Raw genomic sequence first — 12,395 nt, forward strand, 5'->3', positions numbered from 1 at the left:
TACAAGTTTTGATTAAGTGATGGCATCAGGACAGGAAGATTCAGAGCCCAGGTCCTAAAAAAGAAAAGTACATTACCTGCAGAGCAATGTTAGTTTGAATGAGAGGCCGTCAAGCAACATCTACACCCATTTCACTTGGGTGTGCGAAACGCTAAGAAGTGGAGTTACATTGAATGGCCTTTCTTGGGAAGGCATGCACCTACCTATCTCGAATCAAGTTGTTCCCAGTGATAGCGATAACATCGTTGCCCATGTGCTAAGCATTTTTATTGAGTCTGCAGATGGTCTTAATGCTCCTCGTAGTAACAAAGGAACTGTGGGATACACAATCAAATCTCGATGCCTCTCACTTTCAGAGATCTATCTATAGTCATTGCAGGCGTGGGATATGTGTTTTTATGCTTAGTGTACAACATAGGTTGAATGTCCTATATGCCAGCACTCCACACTGAACCACAACACTTGCAGAGGTTTGGGAGAGGATCCATGGTTTTTCTAATCTGACGAATTTGTGGGTGTGGCACAGAGGAGAGATTTTAGAAGAATTCCTTCGCCTCTTCATTCTATCGCCTTCACTTTGTTCTCATGGCTTTCCTTGCGATGATCTCACTGGGCAGTGTGGTTGTGGCTGAGCAAGCAATGAAGGCAGAAGCGAGGCTATAAAATCTGAAAGAAATTTCTCCAGAACATCACCTCTGGTCTGAACCATCCACAGATCATGTGGCCTTGGAAGTGAAGTTGAAGAATAGCATCTAAGTGCTATCCGGCAGTGGTCTCTATATGCTGTGGTGTACGTTGCATTGAAGTGGGATCATAATTACGACTAGTAAACACCTAAACATTTCATTCTCTATTCCGGAAGCCTGGTACGTACAATTTAGTGCAGTGCACAACAGTAGAATTGATACCCTATCTTTTGCTTCTTTCATTGATGCACTTCACAGGCAAAGCAGCAGTTCCCAAACAGGTGAGACAGTTTGTAAAAATCTCAAAATAAGCACACCACTTGCTGTTTCTAACAAAATAAGGTACGAGATCACATGCCCTTATTAAAAGACTTTGAACGAGCGGTGGAGCTTGATCGATATTTTTCAGGAACGGCACGCTGAATTTTTATTATTCACAGTCGATTCCTTTCTCTAAGGCAGTGGTTCTCAACCATTACTGCCCCGGGGACCCCTCTGGGGCTTGCGAAAGTGACGGGGGACCCCACGATGGAGCATATGTTGATCGGTGTCGTAATGTCAAACAATTTGTACTTGCAGCTTACGTCGCCCACACACTTATCCGATTCCCACCTTTTCTGCTTGACGTTAATGACGATGCGCGTCAGAATGCTGAACAATTTGCTCTTGAATCTAAAAGTCTGCCTTTTCTGTGTCTGTTTCTTTTCTTCTCATAGCTGGCGTGCTGTGCAAAAAGCAGATGTTAAAATACATGCTACGCGGAGAAATTAAGTGTACACGTAATGTGGCGAAACCACCTTTTTCCATTGCAAGAAAGTGCTACTTAGCAAAATCGAGAAAAATATGGCGGGAGGGGTAGCTTTGAGCGAGGCTTGGCGGACCCCTCAAATGTTCTTGCGGACCCCTTGGAGTCCGCGGACCCCCATTTGAGAACCACTGCTCTAAGGAATCGGTACAAACACGGGATACAATGAGCAGTAGTCGGCGTATTCACTCACATGCAAACACATGCACACACGTTTTCGAAGTCTACACTGGACAAACATGAGAAGCAGGTGATGTGCGCCTACCAAAGAGCGGGATTGCAATTTCACTTCCCCGGATGATGTATCACTGCCTGTCAAGAGGGATTAAGGTACTACTTCTTAAGTGAGATTATGGAATGTCACTTGAATCGGTGGCCTTCTGATCCCTGCTGTCTCTCACGTTAACCATAGTAATTCCACTGAGTGTAGGGCAGGCCACAGTGGTGATAAAAGCGATGCTGTGATATTATAAGCATATACATGAACATGCCTATCGACAGACAATTTCAAAGACAAATGTCTTAAATGCCTTATTGTGCAAGAACTTAGCGTTGTTGTTGGCAGGTGCAGATAGCTGCCATCACTGCAAAGAGTAAGAAAAAACACATTTCAAAAAAATGAAGGGAGCTGATACTAACGCGCAAGACTTGAACGTAGCAAAGCTGTACGCAACCTTCACCACCACCACGGAGGTTTAAGTCCACGATTGCACAGATTTGCTTCATCTTTGCTGCTGCAACGACCTTTACTCCAACATTGTTGCTATAAGTGTGAGCCTCCTTCATTTTCTTGGAAGAGATAATCATTGGACATCACATTGGTGGGACGTACGCTTTGACATGTCTTTCTTATTCCGAACAAGTGTTGCCACGATTAGGGCAAAAGCTGCTGTTTTTTTTTTTTTTTTGGCCGATCTTGGCAGATCTTTCTAAGTGGGTATGCTTGGCTTGACAAACGCGCACCGGGGACGCTGGGAAGTCGTTGCGAGGCTCACACACACACAAACGCTCGGCATTTTCTCGGTTTTTTTCAACTGCCAGGCAGTCGCCGCAATCTTGGTCAATCCCCCTAAATGGGTATGCTTACCGTATTTGTACGATTCTAACGCGCACCCTTTTTCGCTAAAAGTAGCCTGAAAATTTCCGTGCCCGTTACAGTCGAGCTCAAAAGCAAAATTCGCTTTTGATGTTACCCGCCTTAGTTTTAATGCAATCAGGAGCTGTATACGCAAGTTTATGAAGCACAAAAAACTTTTGCTGACACAGTTGCGTCCGTCACATGAAATGTCCTCTGTCAGGTATGTGATTTCGTGTTTTTTCCATCAGTGCGCCCGATCGAATATGCGTCAAATATATTTTTTTAATGTTCATCAGTAAACTTTGCTGCGCGTTACAATCGGGGGCGCGTTAGAACCGTGAAAATACGGTAGCTTGACAAGCGTGCACAGGGGACGCTGAGCGGTCGTCACGAGGCATGCACACACGAGTGTTAGGCATTTTCTTGGTTTTGTTAGCTGCCCGGCGGTCGCAGTGAGGCTGCGGTCACATGCGCACGCTCAGCGATTTCTTGGTATTTTTAACTGCGAACACGATAGATTACCATTTGCTAAACAGCTTTGCTGTTAAGAGCACATTTAAGCTCGTATGGGAATCGAACTCGGGAATCGAACAAGACGATTGACTCCACTGTGCTACACCAGCATATTGCCTGCAGTGAGGTGGCCTAATGTGTGCCACAAAACAGCTGAGCATGACGACACGTGGACAGAATCGTTGCACACTAAGCAGAATGGACTTTGATTACAGGCAAGCTCTGGCGTCAAGTGTCACCAGCCCGCGTGTCAAAGTAATTTGCACCATAAGACTAAGAAACAAGATCGATGAAAGAGGTGGAAACACAATGTCGCAGTAAAAAAGTATCCGATTCAAAGTATCTCCAGGAAAATCCGTAATCCCTTCACCTTCAAAGCACGAAAACAGACTTGTGTTGAGGAATTGTTTTTCACTTGGAGCTGGGCGAACATTATGTGTGACAAAATTAAAATCAAATTTATTTTTTAACGCACTTAGGCTACACTTTGGCCGTGGATAGGCATTTATCTTGTGACCTCAGGTGGAGCGGGAGTTGGTAGATGTCAAACACTGCAGCGCCATTGTTACCGTCATGGGAAGTTGTTTGACAGTCTTTTCTGTTTGAGCCACAAACACAGCAAGAGATGCTCAGCCTTACCTGCCACCAGAATTCAATCAAAGTGCTGTTAGTTACGTCAAACAGCATATGGTTGATTGAATTTATTACCACGATTCCTCTATGATGCTTGTTTGCAATTCTACAGAATGCTGGCACTGTAATCAATAAGTGAATTACAGCATATTTTTTATTTTTTATTGTAAGAGATTACATGCACTGGCTCTAACTTACCTATTAAAACAAATTTGTCGTCATTAATGGTGGTTTTTAACAAGCTTTACTGAAAAAAAAAAAACCAAGTCTGATGTTCCAGAGAAAAAAAGTTTGATCTTAGCCATTAATGTCCTCCATGCATGTAACTATGTGAGATTTCACCTAAGCATTATGAAGGGGAAAGAACTGACTGTATACCCACTGCATTTATAGCTGCAGTGGCTACAGTATACTGCTTAGGCTTCTCTTATCTTCTTCCATCATGGACGTTTTAAGTCAAGGGTTATGCTCATTCCTTTAAGTACGTGCAAGGAAGTGTTTTAACAGCAAAGCTGTTTAGGAAATCGTAATTGTTTGTATCCGCAGCTAAAAATACCAAGAAATTACTTAAACCTTCGCAATGGTTGTGAAGGCTGCGTACTGCTTCGCTACCAAGTCTTGCACACTAGTCCGAGCTTCCTTCATTTTTTTTTTGACCACCACTTCACAGGTTGGCCAGAATTAGTGTTTAGATATATGTGTATGTTCGATGGGGCGTTATGCAGCGTTGGAATTGTGGCCGTACCCTTTATTTTTCCCTTTACGCTGGCACTGTGTGGAAACTTGCACAAGCAATTCTCTGCGGTGGGAAGAGAATAATAGACAATGCTCATTTCATTTTCCACTCAGGACGATGGCCAAGCTTGTTATCTACTTGGACGGAGAGAAGATAGAGACACGGCAGCACTACGCACAATTTCCAGTAAGTTATGCCTTGTGCTGGAAACCTCATCCATGACATCACGCAAGAACGTGCGAAAGCATAATGAAGGGGAAAAAATGAAAATAACTACAGCGAATTGTTGGGAAAACTGAAGTGCTTGACGCAGAAGCATCTTCGCGTTGCTTTAGGTTAATGCTACGCTGTTGTACCTTCTTGCTCTCTCGTTCCCTCCGACCAGCTGCAATGCAATCGGTCAATCTATAGGTCAGAGGTCAAATTAACCTCTGTGGGGAGCGCCTTGGCACACCTTCTAGCCTAGAGGGTGTTGCCCGGAGCCCCTCGTCGCGAGCTCCCTTCCCTTGCCCTCCTCGCCGGTGCCCGAGGGATGGCGCGAGTGGACGTGTAGGAGCGGGCGGTGGAGTGAGAGGAGAACCGCGCGTGGGGACTAGGACTTGGGAGGGACAGAGTGTTCTTGGCTGGTGTGTGTGTGTATGCCCGGACGGGCGACAGCGACGTGGAAGATGTAAGTAAAGAGTTCTTTCACGCAACCGCAGTGTGCCTCATTCCTGGGCATGCCGTAGAGAGCAGGCCCACACCTCACACAAACTTTCCAAAGAAATTGCTCGCAGATGTTTCACATTAGAAGCCGAAAATGGTGCCACAACAAAAATTCACAACCTTGTAATCGAAAAACATTTGGGCACCACCCTGAAAAATCAAAAGCTTATCTCACATATCAAAACAACTGCAAGATATACCGAAGTGTTTTGAGTGAAGAAAATGTTGACATCCTTTGTACCGTGTTAACCCTTTGTGCTGTGCTAGGGGACATGAAGACAAAATACAAGTTTGGTTTATTGGAAAGGCTACCTTGTCCCGATAATAATGTCACAATAGCAAACTTCAAACAAATGATGGAGGTATCAGGGAAAACAGATGGAAGCCTGTGGCGTCGCAGAATCTTGTTTGTGCGACTGGCAGCCACCAACCAAAGCCACTGCCAACAAACATGTCTGAGCTATCGTAGTGCAATCTCTTATAGCTCCATTTGATCGTATCGCTTGAATGCTAACATGCAGTTACCATGCTGATAACGGCGTTTTTCGTGCTGGCCTCTATTGTGCGACTCAGCGGGAAATTTGAAATTGTTTGAATATTTCTCGCACTCTTTTTTGTTAAAAATGTCTTCCGTGATTGCAATGGCGCTGAATAATTTACCAAAGGCTGTTATTTCTTTGAAATTGAACAAGGTTGCAGTTTGTGTTAATGGCCTTTTTAACGAACGTGTTGTTGATACGCGGTGTTTTTGGGTGCAGTTCGAAAACCTCGTCACCAGCATTGGAGGCACGATGGGCATCTACTTGGGGCTGTCGTTCGCACTCGCCTTCAGTGTTGCCGACATCATGGCTACGGCTTTGGCTACGGCCTTCTCAAGGTGCAAGGCTGTCTCAAGACTAGCGGTACGTATCTGCATGTCGTGCATCGCAACGTCATCAATGCAGAAAGGGAGGGAGGCTTAGCACAAAGAAGACCAGGACGGTGGCAGACGAGACAGGCGTCCTCGTCTTCTTTGCGCTAAGCCTTTCTTTTCAGTATACTTACTAGCCCAACAGCACGCTTTACTTGTCAATTCAGACTAGGCCTTTATGCAGAGCTGCACCTGGGCTTTGAGGTGCACCACAGTGGATTAATTTCGACCACCAGGGGTTCTTCGACGCAAGTTGAAATCTCAAGCACACGAGTGTTTTCCTGTTTTGCCTGTATCGGAAGCACAGCTTCCGTGGCTAAAAATACAAATCGTGACTTTGCGTGCAACACCACAGCATTTTGGCGACTACATGTCACTTGACGCTCGCTTGCTGGGTTGTTTGCTGCAATTTCCGATTTGCAGTAAGCGCATCTTCGTGATTATCATTCGTTCATTTGCTTTGATTTCGCTGGTTGTTTTTGCAAGTGCACTTCGAGCTGCTCTGTACACTCTAGTGAGAGTCCAGAACCTTTGTTTACCTGTAATGGTGGCAGAAGACAAAATGCCACGCGTCTTTCGTGGTCGCCGAAACCAACTCAACGCCATGCATTTTTTGTGGTCGCCGAAACCAACCAATACTGCAACGACGTAACATTTTCATGCAATCTCAAGCCTTGGAATTTCAATTTTCAGCAATTTCATGATTAACACCGCCTTTTTAGTTTGTTCGCACACAAGCTTTGCAGGTTTAACACGCTAGCAATCAGCCAAATTTAGCCGCGAAGAGTTGACTGCATCGCCCACATCCAACATTGGCAAATTGGCAGAGAATTTTCGGCCACGGCGGCTGTTTTTCTGATGGAGGCGAAAAGTGAAAACGCCCGTGTGTTCGAGATTTCGGCGCACGTTAAAAGTTCCCCAGGTGGTCAAAATTAATCCGGGGCCCTCCACTATGGCGTGCCTCATCGCCTGTGAAGCGCCGGCGCGTTAAGCCCCACAATCAATTAATCAATCAAAATCAAATCAAATCGGCAGAGAGGACGGTGTGCGTTTTATGAAACGGCACATTTCAATACAGCTCCCCTGCTAACAGTTTATCTGCATTGTAGATTTCGATCTGGACAGTGTTTACAAATAACATCAATGCCTCTTATGGGGATAGTCTAGAGGCCAGGCAGAGCAAATGACCCAAAAGATGGTGCACTCAGCAGCTCAGCACAGCACACTGCTGGGCTAGTTGGTATGGGATCTTCAAGAAGAAAAACTGCGCGCAACGGATGGGACAAGATGGCGAGGACAGGACGGGTGCAGACTTCCACAAAATAAAAAAACACATTCAGCAGCTCCTCAGCATGAATAATAAAGTTGACACAGACCACAATTATAATCTGTGCCCATTTATTGGTCCCAAAGAGGCACATTTTGATAGAAGTCTGAACTAAAAACGCTGAGATCTAGCAATACTACTTCTACAACGTTGCTTTCCTGCCAAGGATGTGTTCGATCTCGACACCGAAAAAAAAAAAAAACGCGGCAGGAAGTAAAAGCGGTCTTTGCTGTACAGAAAACATTCTCCTCAATTCTTCTTTTCGAACATTTACAATGAAACAAAACAGCACAGTAAAACAAATCAAGACGCATTTTTCCTCTGTGTATGTGAGTGCGACCCAGTGATTTTGTGGATGACAGCAACAATGATTAAACAAAGAGTAAATTTAAAACAGAGGCCTCACAGGCACATGAAAACATAAGAGATTACCACGCAAGCAAATACTGCATCAGAAATAGTGAGTATTTCATCACACATTTTTGTGAAATCCAATGGCATTTAATTAAAAATGATCTATGCAGTAAACATTTGCACTTTGTACTGTATCAGTTGTACAGTAATGACAGCTGTACCAGACGTGTCAACACAAAACGCTTTACAGTTTTCTTCTCCTTCTTCAACAAAGGAGGTGTCGAAAGATACAACGTCGCTCTACAATGACTTTACACCCAACTTAACAGGTTACAGAAAGGCAGATAAATAGTTTCACCTGAACAGACAAAACTTTTGCATCCTGCGTAACCGAGTAAATATGACTTTACTAAACATTTCAACTTCGTAAGAGAAGCTTCATAGCTCTATCCTTGCAAGACTATACCTCGTCACCAGTAATACTACAATTCTATGGCACTGTGTGTTATAGTAAGCGCGGCAGCAAAGACTTTAGTGACAGTGATACCGCTGATTTGTTTAATAGATGACCAGCCATACAAAAAGTAAAAAAAGTAATGAAATACTACGTGGTTTTGTGATTAGTCAGCAGCTATATTCATGCAGATTCCTACCTAATAGTAGCTCACTCATGCAAGCATAGTTGTATTACTGCTACTCCTTCCTCTTTAAGTTTTTTACTCAAATTAAAATCAAAGGTTTTGACACTCCAGAGCAGAAAATGAGACTACGAAGCAAGAGCACCAGAATACACTAAAGGAAAAAAATAATTTTCTCCCAAAAATTCAGTTTCGAGCAAAAAAAAAAAAAAAGCATGGAATGCAAACTACATATTTGTAGTTTCAGCTTCACCCCTCAACATGGGTCTTAAAGCTAATCCCAATAAAACAAACAAATGCTAAACCCTTGCAGGAGTGCAACAATTCGGCAAGACTAGGCGAAAAATTGAATTAACTCGTCAGAAAAGGTAACTTTCATACCCCAACAAGAACCCTAAATTTGATTCAATTGACAAAATTCAACTAACTGCACTACTTTTCAGGGGAATGTCCTAGGTAATGAAACAAATAGAACAAACACTACGAATGATCAACCGAGTAACCAACAGAAGACACGGGATGAAAGAAGGGGACATTCTAAAAGTTGTCAACGCTCTCATAATCTCACGAGTCGCATACTCAGCTCCATTCTTATGTTTAACAGCCACTAACATCAAAACACTCAACACAGCACTTAGAAAGGCAATCAAAATGGCGCTAGGATTACCCCGATGGACGTCGACACAGAAATTAAATGAACTCGGAATTAGCAATACAGTTGAAGAAATACTCGAGGCACATAGAATAGGCCAGTTTGAGAGGTTAAAAACCAGCCACACTGGCAGGGAAACCCTAAAGCGACTGGGCTATCGTGTAGATGACACCATGCACGCAACCACCCACGAGATTCCTGATTGCATATCCAGGGCCCTGAAAGTAGCACCCATACCTAAAAACATGAACCCTACATTCCACTACGGCAGAAGGTTGGACAGATGCCGTAATATCGAAAGAATATACGGCAATTCATCGTACACGTGGTACACAGATGCTGCCATTACGAGTACCGGTGGCATAGCCGCCATCTGTGCGCACAACCCAATTCAGCAACGCACCATAACTGCTAGCGTGCGGACATCATCACCTATTGAAGCAGAAGCAGCGGCAATCGCTCTAGCTATCATATCAGGTCAGCAGGCTTCACGAATGAACATTGTTTCTGACTCCCAAAACGCCTGCAGGCAGTGGGCGAGAGGGCGCATCGGCAAAACAGCCCACAGATTAGCAATCGGCTACAAATCAAATAATCCAATCAAAATCATATGGGCCCCTGGCCATGAAACTCTAGAGGGCAATCAACAGGCTCACGCCTGGGCTCGCGCCTCGCTTCCCCCAGCTGACAGCCCCCAAGCAGAGTTTCCTGTTCCTGTTATGCCCACATATTCCGAAATTCTAAGCTACTACAAAGCAACCCGAATTAAATTCCCACATCCTCATCCCAAGTTGCAAAGACAGGATCAAACAGCACTCCGCTCAATCCAAACGAACACCTTCCCTCACCTGTCCCGTCTACACAAACTGTACCCAACCCAATACCCGAAGCTGTGCCCCAAGTGCCGCCAAGTAGCCACACTCTACCACACGGAAGCAGGGTGCCACAAAATTCACAAACACCCTCTAACAGAGGAGCAGTGGAGTGAGGCACTGTCTAGCGCCGACTACGACGAGCAGTGCCGAACGATCGCCAGAGCAGCCACCGGCGCCCTGGAGACTGGAGCCCTGGACTAGGGGCACCCACCACGTCCAACTACCCAACAAACATAATAAAGTTATTTCTCTCTCTCTCTAGGTAACGACACCCGCAACGTTAAAACTCATCCGAGTCATACGGTCTCCTCTCTCCTCGCACCCTATAAATGCTTTGCTAGATGAGCCTCACTGCTGCGAGCTTCATTCTACCATCACATCCGCTTTTGGAGGCACGTAACAAAGGCACGAAACATGTTCTCAGACTATGGGGTTCTTCAGTTTACAATCTCGGACTCACCGCAGATAAGCCGGCCATAAAAATATACTATGTGAAAAGCAAATGCTGGTTCACTTCCCAGGGGATCCGCGGTGAATCCGGGACTGATACTCAAAATGACTCTACAAAGACACAGGGAGGGTTTGATTTTCTGTGTGGCACGTAGGGCGAGTGCATTGGAGTCTTCACTTGAGCAGCACAGGCACTCAAGAGCCATCCCAAAGGGAATGTAACAAATACACACAGTCGTCCCTCCATGGCTGCAATGTACAATGTACTTATTAACAAGGGACTCATTGAGAGCACGTACTCCTTTCAGGAGCCATTGACAAAATGCTAAAAGTTCCGATTCATCACTGTTCTCCCAAACTCCAGAAACTCTGAAAACTCCAGAGTTTTCATAAAAGCAGCAAGCAACAAGGCCAGACAAGGAGGCATGACAAGTGGTGTGTTATACCGACAGTGATCAACATTATACGTTGGTGAAATAGAAATGCGCTCCTCATTTTCAGAAATATAGAAATATCCCGGCATGCCACGTGAACATCTGCAGCACTTGTAGGGAAGAAAAGAAACATTCCAGCTTAGACAAAAAAACAAGAACTTCAGAGTTAAAATGACGTCCTTCCTTTTTGCTTTGCTAGACGCTCAATTCACACTGAACTTGTGCACGAAGTCATTCTACCCGGCTTCCTTGTTGCGTACAAGGTGTTGCCCAAAAGCCATCGGGCTGGACTTTTTGCTGACTGACAGACAGAGTGAAAAATGCAACTGGCAGCACTAAAAAGGAAAACATTTATGAAGATGCATTGGTTAATCTTAAAATGTGTGAGCGAGAGTCTCGTCCTTCCCCCTCGCCAACTGCGAACACGAAATGCGAACACGAAAATGTGAACCTGAACACGCAAAATTGAAAAATACTGTTCTTGGAGGTCCAATAATGGCACGACTGGTATTTTCAGTAAGCCACATTTCCCAACTTTCTTACTGTAATTAAGCCATGCGTCAATTTGGCCTGTACGGAAAGAAATCACGCTTATTGTGTGATCCGGTTCAGATTTTCGTGACCATGTTTTATTTGTCTGTGATTGTACACGCCTTGCTCTAGCTTTATAGCTTTAGAAGCAAGCAATATGGCGTTTCTCGCACCCCCATTGCACCCCGTGCCAACCGTGCTTTGCACTCTAACCAGAGTCTCACTGGTCACGCTTGCCTACTTTAGCAGCGGGAATGGCTGGCTGTCGCTCCTTTCACTGTCTACCAGTATCGGCATCTCATCACCATCATTCCCATTCCGCCCTGTTTTGTTGCCTTGCACACTCCACTGTATGTGTGTACAAGCAGTGGCGGGCGTCACAAGACCCATCAAGACGGCGACGGTGGCAGGTGGTGAGCTGCGCTTCGACTTGACATCGCCCTAGCAATGTTGGCAGCACCGCCACTGCAGCTAGCGTTGCTGCTTGGCTGACCTCACCCCTGTCCAAATGCACTCTCTTGTTCTCTGTTTTTGCACTTTTGCTGCGTGCCTCATCTATTGCTCATGCAATAACAAGCAATCCCACAACTGCGCTTACGGGAAAATGTAAAAGTTGGGAAGAATTACAGAGGTCTGTAGCCAAGAGTGAAACGAGAGTGGAACTTTTAGAAAGATGTGCCAATTAGCCCCTGAAAAGTGAGGCAGGGCTTGAAAAAGCCCCGCTGCTGTTGAAGGAAGTGCTTCATTGCGAGCTCTAAGATGTTTTTGAGAATTATAGGGAGACGTTTCACTGTCATATCCTCAGATCCCGTGTATCGGACACAAAAGGCAAAGTTCGATCACTCGCCAACCTTGCACACATGGCTAACCAATCTGAACTTCCAGAGACAGCTTAACAGGAAGGACTGTAAAATGGGTGCATACAGGATCTGTGCTTTAACAAGAAGTCAAATTACATCTGTTAACACCTACAACATTTTTTTATTAGACACCTGTGCCAAGTCTCTTGTCCCTTTCTTGCTTATTTCTCAATAACAGCTATATGCTGTGCCTATCTTGTTGTTGAGC

At 44.9% G+C, this 12,395-nt stretch overlaps 1 protein-coding gene across 2 annotated transcripts in view; it reads left to right on the forward strand.

The window, feature by feature from the left end:
- The window catches only part of LOC144161981 (FMRFamide-activated amiloride-sensitive sodium channel-like), a 47,942-nt gene extending 41,492 nt beyond the window's left edge, over positions 1 to 6,450 (forward strand). Inside the window, exons 5-7 of one of the 2 annotated variants that reach the window (XM_077692521.1) lie at positions 945 to 967; positions 4,565 to 4,637; positions 5,915 to 6,058. In XM_077692521.1, the coding sequence (XP_077548647.1) occupies positions 945 to 967; positions 4,565 to 4,608 (67 nt within the window). In that variant the 3' untranslated portion in view covers positions 4,609 to 4,637; positions 5,915 to 6,058. Of the gene's footprint in view, positions 1 to 944; positions 968 to 4,564; positions 4,638 to 5,914 lie in introns of both variants that reach the window. The other variant, XM_077692520.1, reaches the window with a different exon arrangement.
- Positions 6,451 to 12,395: the final 5,945 nt, after the last annotated feature.

Source organism: Haemaphysalis longicornis, unplaced genomic scaffold (genome assembly GCF_048455015.1).
Source record: "Haemaphysalis longicornis isolate Haplotype H1 unplaced genomic scaffold, Haemaphysalis longicornis Haplotype H1 scaffold_12, whole genome shotgun sequence".
NCBI classification, from domain to species: domain Eukaryota; kingdom Metazoa; phylum Arthropoda; class Arachnida; order Ixodida; family Ixodidae; genus Haemaphysalis; species Haemaphysalis longicornis.